This window comes from Dromiciops gliroides, chromosome 2 (assembly GCF_019393635.1).
Source record: "Dromiciops gliroides isolate mDroGli1 chromosome 2, mDroGli1.pri, whole genome shotgun sequence".
NCBI lineage: Eukaryota > Metazoa > Chordata > Mammalia > Microbiotheria > Microbiotheriidae > Dromiciops > Dromiciops gliroides.
This window is the reverse complement of record NC_057862.1, coordinates 351,409,725-351,427,549: the sequence shown is the minus strand read 5'-3', so window position 1 is coordinate 351,427,549 and position 17,825 is coordinate 351,409,725. Positions and strand designations below refer to the sequence as shown.

At 42.4% G+C, this 17,825-nt stretch overlaps 1 protein-coding gene across 2 annotated transcripts in view; it reads left to right on the top strand.

Moving 5' to 3' along the window:
• Positions 1–9,793: 9,793 nt before the first annotated feature.
• ADRB2 (adrenoceptor beta 2) overlaps positions 9,794–17,825 on the top strand; it is a 128,934-nt gene continuing 120,902 nt past the window's right edge. The window contains exon 1 of one of the 2 annotated variants that reach the window (XR_006355073.1): positions 9,794–11,967. Coding sequence is in view for 1 of the 2 variants with exons in the window: in XM_043989839.1 (XP_043845774.1) it covers positions 10,067–11,213 (1,147 nt within the window). In the remaining variant the exon portion in view is untranslated. The remainder of the gene's footprint in view (positions 11,968–17,825) is intronic. The other variant, XM_043989839.1, reaches the window with a different exon arrangement.

Genomic DNA, 17,825 nt, shown 5'->3' with positions numbered 1-17,825 from the left:
ACCTGGTGGTGGACAGCATATCTGTTATCTGAGAAGCAGATGGCTAAGTGCAGAAATAATTATCATGAGAGGGTTCACCAATAGGGTAAGGTTTTCTGGTGTTTCTTCGGCCATTGCAATTTAACGGGAACTAATGCTAAATAGCACTTTTTTATGATAGCAAAAAACTGGAAACTAAGGAGGTGCCTATCAATTGAGAAATGACTGAGTAAATTATGGCATGAGAATGAATGGAATACTATTTTCCTGTCAGAAATGGTGAAAGAGAATGTTTTAAAGAAAGCTGTGAAGACTAATGCAGAGTAAAATGAACAGAGCCAGTAGAAGAATTCATATAATAATATCAATATTATGAAAAAATAAACAAACAAATGAATGAATGAATGAATTCTTTAAAAAATATGAAAATGAACAATTTTGGAAGACTTGGGAACTCTGATAAGTCCAAGGATTGACCATGATTACAGAGGGTGGTTGATTAAGAATTCTGCATTTCCTGACAGAGAGGTGCAGAATGAAATGCATATTTTGGGGCATAGCCAATATGAGAATTTGTTTTGCTTGATTACAGTTATTTGTTATGGGAGTGTTAGTTTTCTTTTTTCTTTTTCCCATGGAGGAAGAAATAAAAAAAGATAAATATATGGTTGATAATTTTAAAAAGACTAAAATTTAATTAAGGGAAGAAAAGAGTATGAAAGGAGAGGGGAGGCTGGTAGAAGGAGTGCTTACACCCACAAAATGAGGGGTCTTTTAAAGTTTGAACTATGCCTATAAACTAGATGATAACACTTCCAGCTCAGGAACTGAGGACTAAGTATACCTGCATTCATTACCCCACTATGCCTAGCTTAGTGATCTGCTTAGAGCAATTGCTCAATAATTTTGAATGAATGAATGGTGATATCATCTTTGCATTGACCGCACCCCCTCCTCCTCCCTTTGTTTGGGGTAGTGGAAAGGTTACTATGCTTAAAGTAAATGACCCTGGCTTTGAGTCCTGGCTTGGCCACTTCCTAGCATTGTCACTGGGTGTAAATCAGTTTACCTCTCTGACCCTCAGTTTGCTCCTCCGTAAAAAGGAGCCAACAATACCTCCTCCCTCATGAGATTGTTAGGAAGATACAAATGAGCTTATGAATTTAAAGTAATTGCAAAGAGCTACTGATGTGTGAGCTATTAATATCACCTTGGGCAAATCACTTAACCACCCTGTGGCTCAGTTTTCTTATTTGGGGAATGAGGGATTTGGGCTAAATGTTCTCTGAAGTCTCTTCTATCTCAACATTCTATGGTTCAAAATGTCTCTTTCTCAGCATACTACTCACTCCCTTAAGCAAAGAAGAGGCAGTGACCATCCTTAGTGGCCCCACACTGGATGGTACCATCCTTTCACAGTTAAGAAGGTCCTCCTTCTGGCCAGCCCAATCTCTCCTGCTTCCAGTTTAGTTCATTTCCTCTCATTCAGTCTTCTTCAAGTGTGGGGAACTTATTAGCATCCTCCTCATAAAATCCCAGATCCAAGCAGGAAATTAAATCCAGTGGGTTTAAGCTACTTCTCCAAAAGCCATCCTGGTTGCTGTGAAGCGTCCTTTGGTCTCCTAGGGGATTTTACACCTAGTGTTGTTTGATGATTCAGCCTGCAATGTTTCATTGGTGAACAAAGCAAGCCCATTGGTCCTATAATCCTCAGTACAATTCTGTCTTCTTTAAAGCCTGACAGAGTAATTCCCTCTATCCAATCATTTTACCAGGAATTGAAAATACAAACCTTTTAGATGTTATTAGAAAGGAAAATTTTACATAGGGGTTATTGGCACAGTTAATAATGATTTAGAATGAGGAAGGGTTCTATATGTTATTTTACTTTAAAACCTTGTATTAGAGATGCCTTCCAGTACTGGCCCTGTAGCCTTCTGTTGTAAGACAGTATCTTATCACCAGTTTGCCTTGTATCTCAGTCCAAATACCACTTTCTTCATGAGGTCCTTCCCCCTCACCTGGCAGTTGTTAGAGCCCTGCCCTCTCACATTTCTCACATATTTTTCTTCCTATGCTTTGTTTATACTTCTTTGTGTACGTGTTTACTCCTCTGATGAAATATAAGCCTTTTGAGGGCAGAGTCTCTTTTGTTTTTGCCTCGGTATCATCAGAGTAGGCCTTAATAACTATTTGTAGGTTGATTAAGGACCTTTCTTTCTCTAAATATCTGTGACTATTAAGAGAATGGAACATAACAAACAGTAGAGGCCAATGAGATTTTCCCGTAGGCCTAGTGAGAGTATGTCTATTTGGCAAAGCCAGCAGTCAGACGAGAGCCATAAATAATTCTCAGTTGAGCCATTTTTTTTCTGAAGTTAATGCTCCTATTATGATTCCTCAAATGTTTAATCTTAATGTTCAATGTCTTAAGCAAGTTGCGTGCATTCTGCCTAGCGAATTTATTTTTAGCTTAAAAGGTTCTCTTAAAATTGGTTTTCTTCAGTGTGGAGGTTAAACAATGGGCCTATTTATTATAGATCTTCAAAGACAGGAAGGAAGTTGTTTTTCCACAAGTTAAACAATGTACTTGTTTATTCATTCATTCATTCGTTGGACAAACATTTATTAATCTCCTACTAAATGAGAGAATATAACACAGTGGAAACAATACTAGATTTGAAGTGGAAAGATCTGAGTTCCAATCCTGACTTTGCTACTAACTACTTGTATAACTTTGGACAAATCACATCCCCTCTATGAGCCTCAGTAGTCTCTTTTGTAATTAATCAACCGATAAGAATTTGTTAAATGGGTTACTAGGTGCCAAAAACTATGAATTAAGGTTGGGATATAAAGACAAAAATGAATAGTCCTAGCCCTTAAGAAACTTAGATCCCATTGGGGAAACAATATACGTGTACACACACACACACACACACACACACACAAATTCAAAGTATGTAAAAAGAGGTTATTCTAGAGAATTTCTAAGCTTCTTTCCAGCTCTTCCTCCTAGGTCCCGTGCTCCCTTATGAGAGACATAGAAATCATAGATGCAGAGTTTGGAAGGCCCTCAGAAGCTAACTTGTCTAAGTACAACATTTTACAGTTGAGGGAACTGAGGCCCAGGGACATTAGATGACTTGCCTAAGATCAAACAGGTGATCCGTGTCAGAGGCAGAATTTGAACCCAGGAATCCAGAGGCAATGCTTTTTCCACTGGATATAATTTCTATCTTCAAGGATGAGACAGAATATTCATAGAGATCACTATAATGAAACACCATGAGGTCATATGGGTAGACATTATTTTTTCTATTGGTAATATCAAGGAAACCTTCCTAGAGATGGCGCCTGAGCTGGGTCTGAGAAGATTCAGGAGATGTCAATAAGTAGAGGCTTAGGTGGTGTCACATGTATTCCTGATAGAGAGAATGATATGAGTAAAGGATTAAGTGATGTGCCCAGGGTCATACAGCTAGTAAGTGTGTGAGACAAGATTTGAAACCCTTGAAGATGAGTGTTCCTGATTCCAAGCCCAGCACTCTATTCTATCTACTGTACCACCTGGCTACCCTGAATAAAAGCATAGAGATGGGAAAATGTGTGACTATTTGAGAAAGGGGAATAGATCAGTTTATCTGGAGCCAGTATGTGAGTGGGATTCATGGGAGATAAATTATGGAAAGGTAGGCTGAGGTCATTTTGTAAAAGTCCTTGAATATTAGGTTGAGAAGGTTGGACTTTATCATATTTGTAATGAGGAAGCTCATTTCTGAGCAGGAGAGCTAAATGATTATGTGGCGGGATGTTCAGCATGAATTAACCAAGAAGAGAATCACAGAATTTCAGAGTTGGAACGAACCTTAGCAGTTACTGTAGCCCAAATCGAACATGAAATGAATCCCCACTATAACACACTTGAAAAATTCTTGTCCAATCTTTGCTTGAAGACTTCCAAGGGAGGGGAAGCCATCACCTTTCAAAGTAGCAGATTACATATTTGGACTGTTAGCAGGTTCTTTTCCTCCCTTGACATCAAACTTAAATTGATCTCTTTGGAACTTCCACCTGTGAGTCCTAGTTCTGCCCTGGGAGGTCAAACAGATCAAGTCTAATCCTTTCCCCATATGTCAGCCCTTCAAATATTTGAAGACATCTGTCAAGTCCTATGACCCCACCTTGTGCTAGAAGTCTTTCCCAGTCCCTGTCTAGGATTACCTTTCCCCTCCCTGTATATATCTTGTTCACACATAGTCGTTTGCACATTGCTGCCTTCATTAGAATGTGACCTCCTTGAGAACAGAGACAGCTTTTGCCTTTTTTTGGGGGGGTGGGCAGGGCAATGAGGGTTAAGTGACTTGTCCAGGGTCACACAGCTAGTGTCAAGTGTTTGAGTCTGGATTTGAACTCAGGTTCTCCTGAATGCAGGGTCAGTGCTCTATCCACTGCACCACCTAGCTGCCCCTGCTTTTGCCTTTTTTATCCTCAGTGAGTAGCAAGGTGCTTGCCATAAAGTAAGTGCTTAATAAAATGCTTGTTGACTGACTGACCATCTAATATGACATGATCTGTTCTTGATGATGCCATTCTGCTCTTTGTAATCACCCCTTTCCTTTCTAGATATCCACCAATCATATTCTTAATGATCTGCTCTAGTATTCTCCCAGGAATCAGTCAAGTTCACTGGCCTATAGTTTGCAGACTCTATTCTTTTCTTTTCCAACCTTTTTGAAAATTGGATCATTTGTATTTCTCATATTTTTTTCATGGTTTCTCAGATATAATCAGCAGTGGCTTAGCAATCCCATCTGCCAATTATTTCAGTACCTTAGAATGCAGTTCTTCTGGGCAAGATGACTTGCATTCATCAAAGGCAGCCAGGTACTTTCTTATTATCACTTTCCTTTACTTGAGTATTAGTTCCCTGAATTAGTCCTTTGGAGTTCCCCCCCCCCCCCGGCCATGTTATTTCAAATGTAAAGGTCATTCTTCTTTGCAAAGAAACAAAAACAGAATCAAGTGGTTGTTCCTTCTCTCATTTCTCAGCTATCACTGTCCCAAGCACAAGAAATGAAGTGTCCTATCACTTACTCCATCCTCCATTTTATCCTATTATAGCTAAAAGTAATATCAACTACAACCTTTTTTGTTATCCTTAGCTTCCTTTGCCAACCTATCCTGAACTTGAGCATTCCGTACCTTATTGACTTTTACCCAGATATACTCCACCATGTTTTCCCCACTGGTTCCTGCATTGCCTCACATAATTATACTTTCTTCATGTACATTTCTACTCTTCCCAACATTTCCCTCTCCTCTTTACCACTCACTTTAGCTACTTTATTCTTTTCAAATAAGGTATATCCATCCAGAACCATAGTCCAATCAGGGATTTCAGCCAAGGCACAGTCATGTCTCTGATGTCTATTTTACCCTATTGCATTAGGACCTGTGGTTTTTCTTGTTTATTACTTCAAATTAAGGCATTTGTGTCCAGACATTTGAAGCCATGGGCTTTATTGCTGAATCTTTTCCTGTATATCCTGAATTTCTGGGTACCTCAGCTTCTACTCTTCTTTCTTCTTTGTGACTACTCTCTATAGTATTTAATTTAAGGGAATAGGATAATAAAAAATAATAGCATTTATATAACTTTTTAAGGTTTGCAAATATTATCTCATTTGATCCTCACAACAACCCTAGGTGGTAGGTACTGTTATTATCCCTATTTTACAGATGAGACAACCAAGTCAGGCAGAGGTTAACGTACTTGCTGAGGGTCACACAACTAAATCTGAGGCTGGATTCGAACTCAGGTCTTTCTTATTCTAGGCCTCTAACTACTGTGCCACTTAGTTGCCTCTGTCTACATAAGCAGTTGTTTCCCTCCCTCATTCTTTTTATTTTAAAGCTCTTTTGATTAGATTTTCTGAACACCTGGTTGGATTTGCAAAGATGGAGTTAGCAAGTCTTATTAGTTAGCTCCTGGAGTAAGCCCAATGAGAAACTTAACTTTTTTTTTTTTTAAAGAAATGGTGTTGCAAGACAAGCATTATTAATTCTCCAAATCTACCATGTTACAGCTCAATGTGGTAACATGGGAATGTGGTATACATATTGTGCAAACTTGGCCAAATTTTATATATCGTGGGATTTTGAGCTAGAAGAGCCCTTAGTACAATCAAGTACATTTCCCTCATTTTACAGATGAGGAAACTGAGTCCCGGAGAGTAGAAGTGACTTGTTCAAGATCATAGGGCCAGAAGGTAGCCAAGTTTAAGCCTCAAACCCAGGTCTTCTGGGTCATAATAATATTAAGGACTATATGTCCAGTCTTCTTTGAACTACAATGTGTACACACACTAAGTTCTCCACTAGCGATTGCATTGATTCATACAATTTCTTGATTTATAACAACTGTGCAAACAGACATTGCTGTTTGCCAACAGCCTTGTGTTTCTCAACTTTGCTTCTACAAGACAGACTGCAGTGTGGTCCAGTGGATAGACTTCCAAATTTGGAGTCATGGGCCATGAGTTCAAATTCTGACTTTGGCATGTACTCAAATAGCATTTATTTAAGGCTTATTAACTCCAAGGCTGTGCTAACTACCAGGGCCCCAGTCTTCAAGGAGTATACAATCTAAAGGTGGAGATAACCTCCTACACACCTATAGATATCTGCATCTATACACACACACACACACACACACACACACACACACACACACACACACACACACATTGAATAGAAGGAGGGAACTAGCAGCTGGGGGACTTACCTACGCAAACTTGGACAAATCACTTAAACTCTTTAGGTCTCAGTTTCCTCATCTGTAAAATGAGGGGGTTGGAGAAGACCTTTAAGATCCCTTCCTGCTCTAAGCCTCTGATTTACTTACAATTCTGCCTTCCTTCTCTTCTCCTCCCCTCCCTCTGGGAGGCAGTGTGGTACAGTGGAAAGGGCCCTGGATTTGTAGTCAGATGACCTGGGTTTGAATTTCAGCTCTGCTACTTACTTCTACCCATGTAATCTTGGATAGGCCATTTAGACTCTGTGTCTCAGTTTCCTCACTTGTCAAATAAAGGATTTAGATTAGGTGCTGGCTGTAGAATATTCATGTGAACAGTAGTGTGTATTGGTGAAGGCGGGCTAATCAATTTGCAGTAGATAAAACACCCTCATGGATAATCTACTAAATGGATTTTGCTAAATACCCTAAGTAAGTTTGTTTCAATACACATGAATTTCAGCTAGATAATAAGATCAACAGGAAAAAAAAAAAAGATAGGCATTAGACCTGCGATTTCATTGGCATAGAGAGCACTCAAATGAGATTTCCTCTGCAAATGCAGGTGGGCACCCTGTTAGTGATTTCTAGTCTTAGTTGCATAGAACACTAAGACGTTAAATGACTTGCCCAGGGTCATACAACCAATGCATATCAGTGGCAGGACTTGAACCCTGGTCTTTCTAGGTAAAATCTCTATCTGCTACACTGCTTTGACTCTAATAACCCTCAAAGTCTTTGGAAAGTATCTACTGTGACTCTGCAAGGAACTTCATGTTACACACACCAATCAGAGAAAGGCAGGGTTGTGTGTGAGGCCAGACTCTGTGTTGGGAGGCATGAATTTAAGTTCTAGGTGTACTATAGCTTTAAATGTTGTCCAGACCTTCTTTCTGCTTGTTTCCGATTTCCTCATCTGGAAAAATGGTCATAACACTTGCATTCCCTTGCTCTCAGGGTTATTTTAACTGCAGCTTCTAATGTCATTCCTGTGCTGTACGGATCAAAGAAGATAATGGATACAAGGTGATTCGTATAGTATAAGTGAAAACTTTTGTTACATAGCTACCAATGTTAGATAGTGGAAAGAGCCCCGGATCTGAACTCAGGAGACCTGAGTTCAAATCCTGACTGCTAATAACTTGTTTTGTGATTTCAGGCAAATCACTTAACTTTTCTCAGCCTAAATTTCCCCATTTAGAAGAAAGATGGAAGGGAGGAGAGGATAATACTTACCTTATAGGATTGTTATGAGGATTAGACAGTGGTTGTGAGGTAATTTGTAAAGCACTAGACACCAGCTATTGTTACTGAGTACCTTTATTCTTTTCAAATCCTGTCTCTGCTATTTACTACCTGTGTAACTTTAGGCAAGTGCCTTAGCTTTTCTGGCTCTCAATTCCACATCTGTAGAGTGAGGGGGGCTGAACTTCATAGATAAACTTTAAGATTCCTTCTAGCACTGAAGTTGTGATCCTGTGATCTTGTGATTTCATTGAAATAGGGAACTCCTAGAGGGGGGAATTCTCTCTACAAATGCAGATGGGCACTCTGATCTCTGTAAGCTTTGGCATTTGTTCCATGTGACTATGTGCAGATGTGCTTAATAGACTATCATACTTATACAAGTGTGTGTGGAAATCATGGTGTGAGAGCCCAATAAATCTGATACTTAACCTTGATACCTGAAGTATTCTCACTTGAAAATGAAGATGGGCTAGAAAAACTATCTCCTTTGTGTTAAAAATAAACAAGATGCTTCCCTGGGTGGGCCCCCTGTCCCACCTTCAACCCTCCTCTCCCCACCAAGCACTAAAAGAAAAAGAAAATAAACCCAACTCTATGGGATTCAGTAGGGTGTAATGGAGAGAACCTTCGATTTGGAATGAGGCTGTGGGTTCAGATTGTCTGTTTTTTACTGCCTGAGGCTTTGTAATGAGACTCTTCTTCATAATGGGTCTTGGATTCTTCATCTGTAAAATGAAAGGAAGATCTAGGTGTGACCTCTGTGGTCTCTTCCAGCTCTAAAAGTGTGACCCTAAGGATGAAAATAGAAAAGCAACATTAAATGCCCAACCAATGGATTTGGAGATTAGAATGAACACCACTAAAACGCCCACCTTCTTCCAGAAGCCTTTCCCAGTCTCTTTTGAAACTACCTACCTTTCATCTACCTTGTATGTATCTTGTTTATTGTTGCCCTGAATAGAATGTGACCTCCTTGAGGGCAGGGATTGCTTTTGTCTTTCTTTGTATCCTCATCACCTAGCACAGTGCTTAATAAATGTTTGTTGATCTACTGACTGATTACCTTGTCAGTCCTCAGTCTTTCCTTTAATCCAAAAGAAGTGTGCGTGTGCCTTTGTGTGAGTATGTTTGTTTCTGTGTCTGTGTGTGGGTCACTCGCAGCCTGTTTGTCTCTGTTTATGTGCAACTGTGCCCATGTCCCAATGTTTACAACTCTCTTTGTTCTCGTACACATGTGTCTGTGTGTCTGTGACTGTGTATCTAGGTATTAGGGTTACATAATTAGGGTTACTCGTTGTTCTTGTGTCTTCGTGTGTGCCCGTGTACCCATGTCTCTGTTGGTCTCTCTCTGGATGTCTGTGTCGGTGTGCACTAATGTCTTTCAGTATGCTTGTGTCGATGTGCGCCTGTGCCTCTATATGTGACCGTCTCTCCGTGTCTCCTATGTCTCAGCGCGTGTGCGTCTCTCCTGGGTTCTGCTGACTCCCAGGGGGATAGCCAGTCTGCAGTGCCAGGACAGGCAGAGCTACACCCCCTGGGGCTCCCGCGAACCCCAGCGCCCAGAGCTTCCAGATTCTGCGCGCCCAGAATAAGGTGCGGCTCCGGGGGCGGGCCGGGGCTCCCAACAGCAGAAGGGGGGGGCGGGGCGGGGTCTCCCTCACACCATTGGCTAAAAGTAACCTAACGTCATCGGATGGAGGCGGGACGGGGGACAACCGAAGTTCTGAAGTCCGGGGCACATAGCGGGCTCCCAGCACTTGCTGTCTGATCTCTCACTCGCTTGGAGTAGCTGCCGCTGTTCGCTGTTCTCTGTTCCTGAGCTGAGACCAGGGCGCGCCCTGCTTTCCTCCTTCCCTCGGTTGCTGGCAGCCCTGTGCACCTTACGGAGGCTGAATGACGGGCCTGTGTAGGGCCAGCAGCTGCTTGGGACTCTCCGGGAGCTGAGCCCCTGCCAAAAAGAGATTGGCAGCGGGGCACCCTCAGTCAAGGCTTGTGGACCTCCAGGGACGGCCCCGCCCCCCGGAGGGGACAGCTCGGGGGGCCATGTCGGCCAACTTGAGCCACAACATTCTAAGCAACTCCACTCAGAGGGGTGAAGCCTGGATGGTGGGCTTGGGCATTGTCATGTCTACCATAGTCCTGGCCACTGTCTTTGGCAATGTGCTGGTTATCACAGCTATCGCCAGGTTCCAGCGTTTGCAGACTGTCACTAACTACTTCATCACATCACTGGCTTGTGCTGACCTGGTTATGGGACTGGCTGTGGTACCCTTTGGTGCCAGTCATATCCTCATGGACATGTGGACCTTTGGGAACTTTTGGTGTGAGTTCTGGACCTCCATTGATGTTCTGTGTGTCACAGCCAGCATCGAGACCCTCTGTGTTATTGCTGTGGACCGCTACTTCGCCATCACAGCCCCGTTTCGGTACCAGAGCCTGCTCACCAAGGGCAAGGCCAGAGTGGTCATCCTAGTGGTCTGGGTGGTATCGGCCCTCACCTCCTTCCTGCCCATTCAGATGCACTGGTATCGTGCTAGCCACAAGGAAGCTCTTTTGTGTTATGAGAAGGAGACCTGCTGTGACTTCTTCACTAACCAGGCTTATGCCATTGCTTCCTCTATCGTGTCCTTCTACGTGCCTCTGGTGATCATGGTGTTTGTGTACTCCCGGGTCTTTCAGGTGGCCAAGAAGCAACTTCAGAAGATAGATAAATCTGAGGGCCGCTTTCACGTTCAGAACAGCAGCCAGATGGAGCAGAATGGAAGGACAAGTCACCGAAGGTCTTCCAAGTTCTGTTTGAAGGAGCATAAAGCTCTTAAGACCTTGGGTATCATCATGGGGACCTTTACTCTCTGTTGGCTGCCTTTTTTCATTGTTAACATCGTCCACGTGATACAGGACAACATTGTCCCCAAATATGTGTACATTTTCCTGAACTGGGTAGGCTATGCCAACTCAGCCTTCAACCCGCTGATCTACTGCCGGAGCCCAGACTTCAGGTATGCCTTTCAGGAACTCCTTTGTTTCAGGAGGTCAGCCCTGAAGCTCTATGGCAATGGCTATTCCAGCAACAGCAATGGGAGGAGTGAGCACAATGGGGAGCATGGGAGCTATCCCACTGAGCAGGAGAAGGACATCGAGCTGCTGTACGAAGACCTCCCAGGCACTGAGGGCTTTTTGAACTGTGCAGGTACTGTGCCTAATGCTAGCGCCGACTTAGAGGGCCAGGATCAGACTCTGGATGATACCCCCTTGTGACTGTCCCTCTGGTTGGTAAAAACCCTCAGCAAATCAAGCAAGGTTGGGAAAAAGAATAAAAAAACAATTTTTAAAAGAACAACCACCACAAAAAATCCCCCAACAACAACAACCCATGGCAAACCCCCAAACACTAAGCCTACTCTTTAACTCATGAGCTAGAAATGTCTAGTCAGCCTGTGGAGAGATGGGCAGGAGGGAGGACAGTCAGACTATTTATTGATTTTAAGTTATCAGGAAACAAAACAACTTACCCACTGGTTCTAGGGATTCCTCATTTCTGTAACAGTTGGGTTCTGCCCAGAATGGAGTTTGGAAGTGTATATTCTACTTCAAGGGTCTCAGGCCTTGAGGACCTGGTTCTGGTTTGGATGGTTTTTTTCATAGATCTACCTCATTTGTCAAGTATTAGGGTTAGCATACTTCTACTTGGGACTTCTATCTGGAGGAGCAGGCCTTCCCCCTGGGCCTCTTGGATGCTCCAGCTGGACCTGGCTGTCAATGTGGATTCGTCTCCTCCTCTTATTTGCTCACATGGGCTGTTGGAGGCAGGGACACAGAGGGGGCAGCTTCTGCTGTTGAATGAGCAAAGTCTAAAGTTTACAGTAAATAAATTGTTTTGCTGTGACATCATTGCACCTGTTTGTCCAAAACCCCCAGCGGAACATTCTTGTTGGAAACCACAGGTAACTGTTTGTAACAGCTGTTCAGTGACTTAATAGTAAATTAATAGTAATAGTAAGCCCTCATATTTCTGTGGTGTTTGCCAGTTTTACCTAGTGCTATTCCCCACAGCCTTGTGAGGTATGCAGGGGAAATACCATCTCTCTTGTATTGTGAGAAACTCAAGGCTCAGGAGGTTAAGTAAGGGATTTACCTATGGTCATACAGCTACAAAGTGTCCATGGGAACTTGAACCCAGGGCTTCTGCTCTAGCTCTAGTCTCCCTTTTCTCACACTACACTTCTTGGGGTTACATTTACACATAGCTTAAGTCTGTTGTCATTGAGTGTTAAAATAAATACATCTCAAGTAATCCTTCCACCCTAAATCATGCACCTCTGATTTCCATAGCTCTTCTCTTCTTATTAAGTATGTTGTTCATTGGCATACCTATTTATGTATTATTGATGTGTAAATATATTTAATAATTTTTAAATAATAAAATTATTGTTTATTATTAATGGGAAATTGTCAATTTCCCATTAATTATTTATTCCAAAATTATTCATGGGAAGATGGTGGTATAATGAAAAGAGGGAGGAAAAGTTCAGCTGAGTTCAAGTGCCCACCGACACTTATTACCCACCAGATCTTAGTGAAGTCACTTAACCACCTTAGAACTCTGTTTCCCCATCTGTAAAAAGAAGAGGATGGACTTGCTGGTTTCTGATGTCCCTTACAGCTCTAGATTTAGTAGACTATAATCAAGTAAAAAAAAAATCAGGTCAATTCAATAATAAATAAACTTATAGCTCCCATTTACACAGCGCTTTGAAAATACAGCACTCTTTAGAGACATGTTACCTCACCTGATCCCCTACCGTGTTTTCATGTGGATGGCAGCAAATCACCATTTGGCTAATGAAAAACTGAGGCCCAGAGAGGGAAAGTAACTTCTTCAAGGGTCTCACAGATAGTAAAGCCTTGGAGCTGAGAATCAGACTGAACGCTCAGTACTCTAAATGCAGCCCTTTTCCTGCTGCACCACAAACTGTCTCCTGTTAGATTTACTGTGTGCTGTTTACATCAGAAAGACTGACTCATGGATGTGAGGTGATGGACAGCCTTCTCCCTGCCTGCTGTGTGTGGCAGCCTCCCAAATTTTTATCTTCACTCTGCCTTTCCTTGGGAATCAGAACCTACCAAGACTGAATGGTTAGGAAAGAAGGAGTATTCAGCTGCTTGTTATGAAAATATTGCCCCCGCCCATGACAGTCTTTCTCATTCCCACCAGAATGCAAAAGACCAGGAGTTAGTTGGTTGGCCAGGTGAGCAGAATGAGTTCAACTGGAATTAGATTCACCTCCCCTTCACCTACTCCTCAACTATCTGATTTTGTCACTTGAAGCAGGTTCCAAATCACTAAATCTCTTCTTTGGTTTCCTTGGGGAAAAGAGGGAAGAGTAGCGAAAGGGGAGGGGATGAGGACAAGCTTTATTTAGATGATCTCGAAATTCCCTTCTAACCCTACTTCAGCATTAGAGATTTGAAGCTTAGGGCTGGACCTGACTCGAGTGATCAGAGATCATAGAATTTTTTTAAGGTCGCATAGGGTCATAGAATTTAAAGCAGGAAGGGACCTGGTCCAGCCTTCTCATTTTACAGATGAATTTACCAAGACTCAGAGAGGTTGTGACCTGTCCAGGGTCACACAGTAAGCAAAGTGGTAGACCTGAATGGGATTTAAACCCAAGTTTTTGGAATCTAGAGTCCCCAGCATCTTGCTGCTCAAGGTCACACTGGTAGTAAGTAGCAAGCAGAATTAGGACTTGAATTTGTATTTTCTTACTGATAGGGAATCTGATGCCCAGAGAAGGAACGTGGCTTGCCCAAATATCATGCAGTCAGTCAACAAGCATTTGTTAAACACTTGCAACGTGTTAGCCACTGTCCTAAGTGCAGAGGATACCAAAAAAAGCAAACAAAGAAAGCACAACACAACAAAACAAAACGAAAAAAAAAATCCATGCCCCTGAGGTCAGAGGCAACACCAGAATCCAAGTCTGGTGATCTTCCCTGAATCCCCCCACCTCAGGTGCTTTATCCATTGCCCCATCCTCATTTCGGTGCTGCTACAATAGAAGGCACCCAGGTGTCACCGGAGCTGCAAAGGATGGCACTGGTTCAGACAGGTTTATTATGAGTGGTGAGAGGGTTGGTGAACTGTCACTACTGTTTTATGGAATGACTTTAATGCCCTTAAAAGCCACTTATGTGACAATCAGAAAAGTAAACACATTCTTTTACCCCCTCTCCTCTCCATCTTTTTTCTATTTTTACATCAGGTATCTGGGCGCTAGCTTGGCTTCTCCCCTATGACTGGAGAGGGCTTAGTCTGAGCAGAGTTCAGTAATCTTTAATTCATTCCTTAGCTGAATAGCTGCTTCCGGCTTCCAAACAGTGGTTCTCTTCTCCCCATCTGTCAGCACAGCTCTCCCACGCCTTAACCTTACCAATGGGATCGCAGAATGTTAGAACACAAGATCAGAGCTGGAAGGGACCGTAAAACACGGAGCACTGAAATATTAGAACTGCAAAAGGACCTTAGAACATAAGATTTTGGAAGGAGGCCATTGCACATAAAATGTGTTCAATTCAGGGGGCATGGGTACTTTTCATCCAGGCAGATTGCAAATCTACTGTGCTCTTGGAGTTGGCTTTCATGAGTTGCTATGGCCAAAAAATGTCATCACCTGATCTTGTGCCTCCTTGCATTTAGCCAGACTAGTCCTCAGAAGAGAGGGACAAAGCCTATCACATTCAGTTGTTCTAACTTGATAAGATTGTTAGAATCTGTGTTCTGCCTTTGAAAACCCAGTCACATTCATACCATCATATAGTACTGTAAGAATACTTGTGTGTGTGTGTGTGTGTGTGTGTGTATCTTGGGGGGGGGGGCTAGAACAGAATTTATAGCCTAAGATATCAGAATGAGGAACAACTTTTGAATAGAGAATAACAGAGTGCTAGAATTGGAAAAGACTTCAGAACACAATAGAAAGATAGAAGGGACATTAGCTCTACACCCTTATTTTTTTATTTATTTTAATTTTAATTTTTTTTTTTGCGGGGCAATGGGGGTTAAGTGACTTGCCCAGGGTCACACAGCTAGTAAGTGTCAAGTGTCTGAGGCTGGATTTGAACTCAGGCACTCCTGAATCCAGGGCCAGTCTACACCCTTATTTTACAGATGATGTGGCTGAGGCCCAGAGAAGGCAGATGACTTGCTCCATCCTGCCTCTGTCATTTGATCACCTTAGAGAGTCAGGAAGACTCATCGTGCTAAATTCAAATCTGACCTCAGACACTTAATAGCTGTGTGACCCTGGACAAGTCACTTAACCCTATTTGCTTCAGTTTCCTCATCTGTGAGATGAGCTGTAGAAGGAAATGGCAAACCACTCCATTATCTTTGCCAAGAAAACCCCAAATGGGGTCATGAAGAGTCTGCCACAATTGAAACAATCTTCCTTCCAGCTCTAAGCCTATGATCCAAAGGGCACAGAGCTAATGAGTGGCAGGACCAAGACTAGAACCCAAGTCTTCTGACTTTCAGGATTGTATTTGTTCCCTGACACCACATGGGGCTTACTGTGTTTCCTGCTGGTTACCAGGGTGATGGGGGTTGGGCGTGTGCATTGTGATCTCAGTCAAATGTTGGATGGCTTCATGTTTTTAGTACATTGTGTAATAATAGTCCGTGCGGGATACTGTCGGCCTTCTGGTACAGCACTTTTATATGTTAGCACTTTGCTATCTGTTATCTTTTTTTATTTGTCCCCCTCATGGCCTTTCCCCTTTGTAAAAGGCCCTTCATAACTTCCCTAGCTCCCCCTAGCCTCCTAACAGAGAATTAAAGAATTTTAGATCTGGTAGGGACATAAAAGAGTGTCTAGAATCACAGAATTTAGAGTAGTGAGGGACCTTAGAGATCATTTATTAAGCCCTACCACATTCCAGCTGTTATGCTGGGTACTGGTAGGGGGATGACCCTTGCCCCCAAGGAGTTTACATGGTGTTAGGGGAGATCTATATACATATAAATACATTTTAATATACATATATATGTATGCATGTAGATACATATATACTATTTTATGACCCTATGCAACCAAATTGCATGTCTATGTATATACATGCATCTATATGCTCATGTTTGTGATATATATATAGATAGATACTCGCACATACACACATATATATGTACATGCTTTTGTATACAGATATACAACAGAAGGCACTACCAGCTGGGGTGTGGGGGGTGGATCAGGAAAGGCCTCACATAGAAGTTGGCACTTGAACTGAAGGGCACTAGGGATTCTAAGAGGCAGAGGTGAGGACATAGTGCATTCCAGGCATGGGGAATACAAAAGCACAGAGGTGGGAGGTGGAGTATTGTGTATGAGAAACAGCAAGACCAGTTTGACTGGACCCTAGGGGATGTGAAAGGGAGTAATGCATCATGGGAAGGGAAAATAGATTGGAGGCAGGCTGTGAAGGGTTTTAAACACCAAACTGAGGAGTTTAGATTGGACTCCAAAGGTAATAATGAACAATTGGAGTTCATAGATGGGGGAGGGCAGTTAATGTAGCCTAATATGCTCATAATTCACAAAATAGGATACCAAGGCCTGGAGAAATGAAATGTTTTCCCTGAGGTCACACAGCTAGCAAGCAGGAGATTGGATCTGAACTCTCTAGAATGATTTCTTTCACTCAGGAAACATCTACTAGGATATTTTCTCCATTTAGGATGCTTGAAGATTTCCTAATTCGGCACACTTATGACCTAATTCCACATACATCTCAGTGTGGTCGTTCATGTTTTGGAATTAATGTAACTATATGAAACTTTTTCAGCCTCTGGGACCTTAACCAGTAACTGCCTTTCCTAGGATATGAAAATGTAGAGTGAAAAGGGACCTCAGAAGCCATTTAATGTGATCCTTACTTCCTCCAAACCCTTTGACAGATGAGGATCTGAGGCCCAACTTATCCAAGGTCACACAGGTAGGAACAGCCGGCTACTCTTGTCCTCTGACTTCAAACACCATTTTCTTTAGAAATGAACAGTGGCAGATCTGATTTTTTTTTTAAATGATTCTATTTGGGTCCCTCTGTCATGCATATTTGTTTGTTGTCAAGGAGTTACATAACATTTGTGGTATATTCACCAGAACAAAACTTCCTTTGCCTAGGCTAGAAGGGCCCAGGAACTGTCAAATGAGAAACTAATATTGAGATGCCAGCTGACAGGTGTGTCTTGTGGGGGTGGAGGGAGGGGACGGTTACTGAGGGAAGGAATCCAAGGAAAGGGAGGATGGGAGGGAAACAGGCTATAGAATGCCCGGATGAGGAGCAGGCTCTGCTGGAGCCCGCAGAAGGAGTCAGACCAAGTAGAAATTCAGTATTTGACTGTGATAAACTTAAGTACTGTGGAGATAGAAGGAAAATGGAACACTTGGTCACTCCCTCAAGGAGTTTATAATCTACTCAGGAAAACAAACACAAGCCCACACAATGACAATAAAAGACAGTGACTGTCTGTCAGGTATAGTGGGAAAAGCTTTGGATATGAGCGTCCAGAGGCCCAGATTCTAGTCCCAGCTCTGCCCCTGACTGTGACTGATTGTAATTTTTCTTTTCTCAGCCTAATTTTTATTCTTTGTAGAATGAAGCTGTTGGACTTAACATGATCTCTAAGACCTGTGGCTGGTCCAACATCCCACATTCCAAAGTCACTTCCTGCTCTGTACATCATACAGTCTAACATTCTTATGGTCTAAGGGGCCTTCCAGCTCTGATCTTTTAAGTTCTGTGT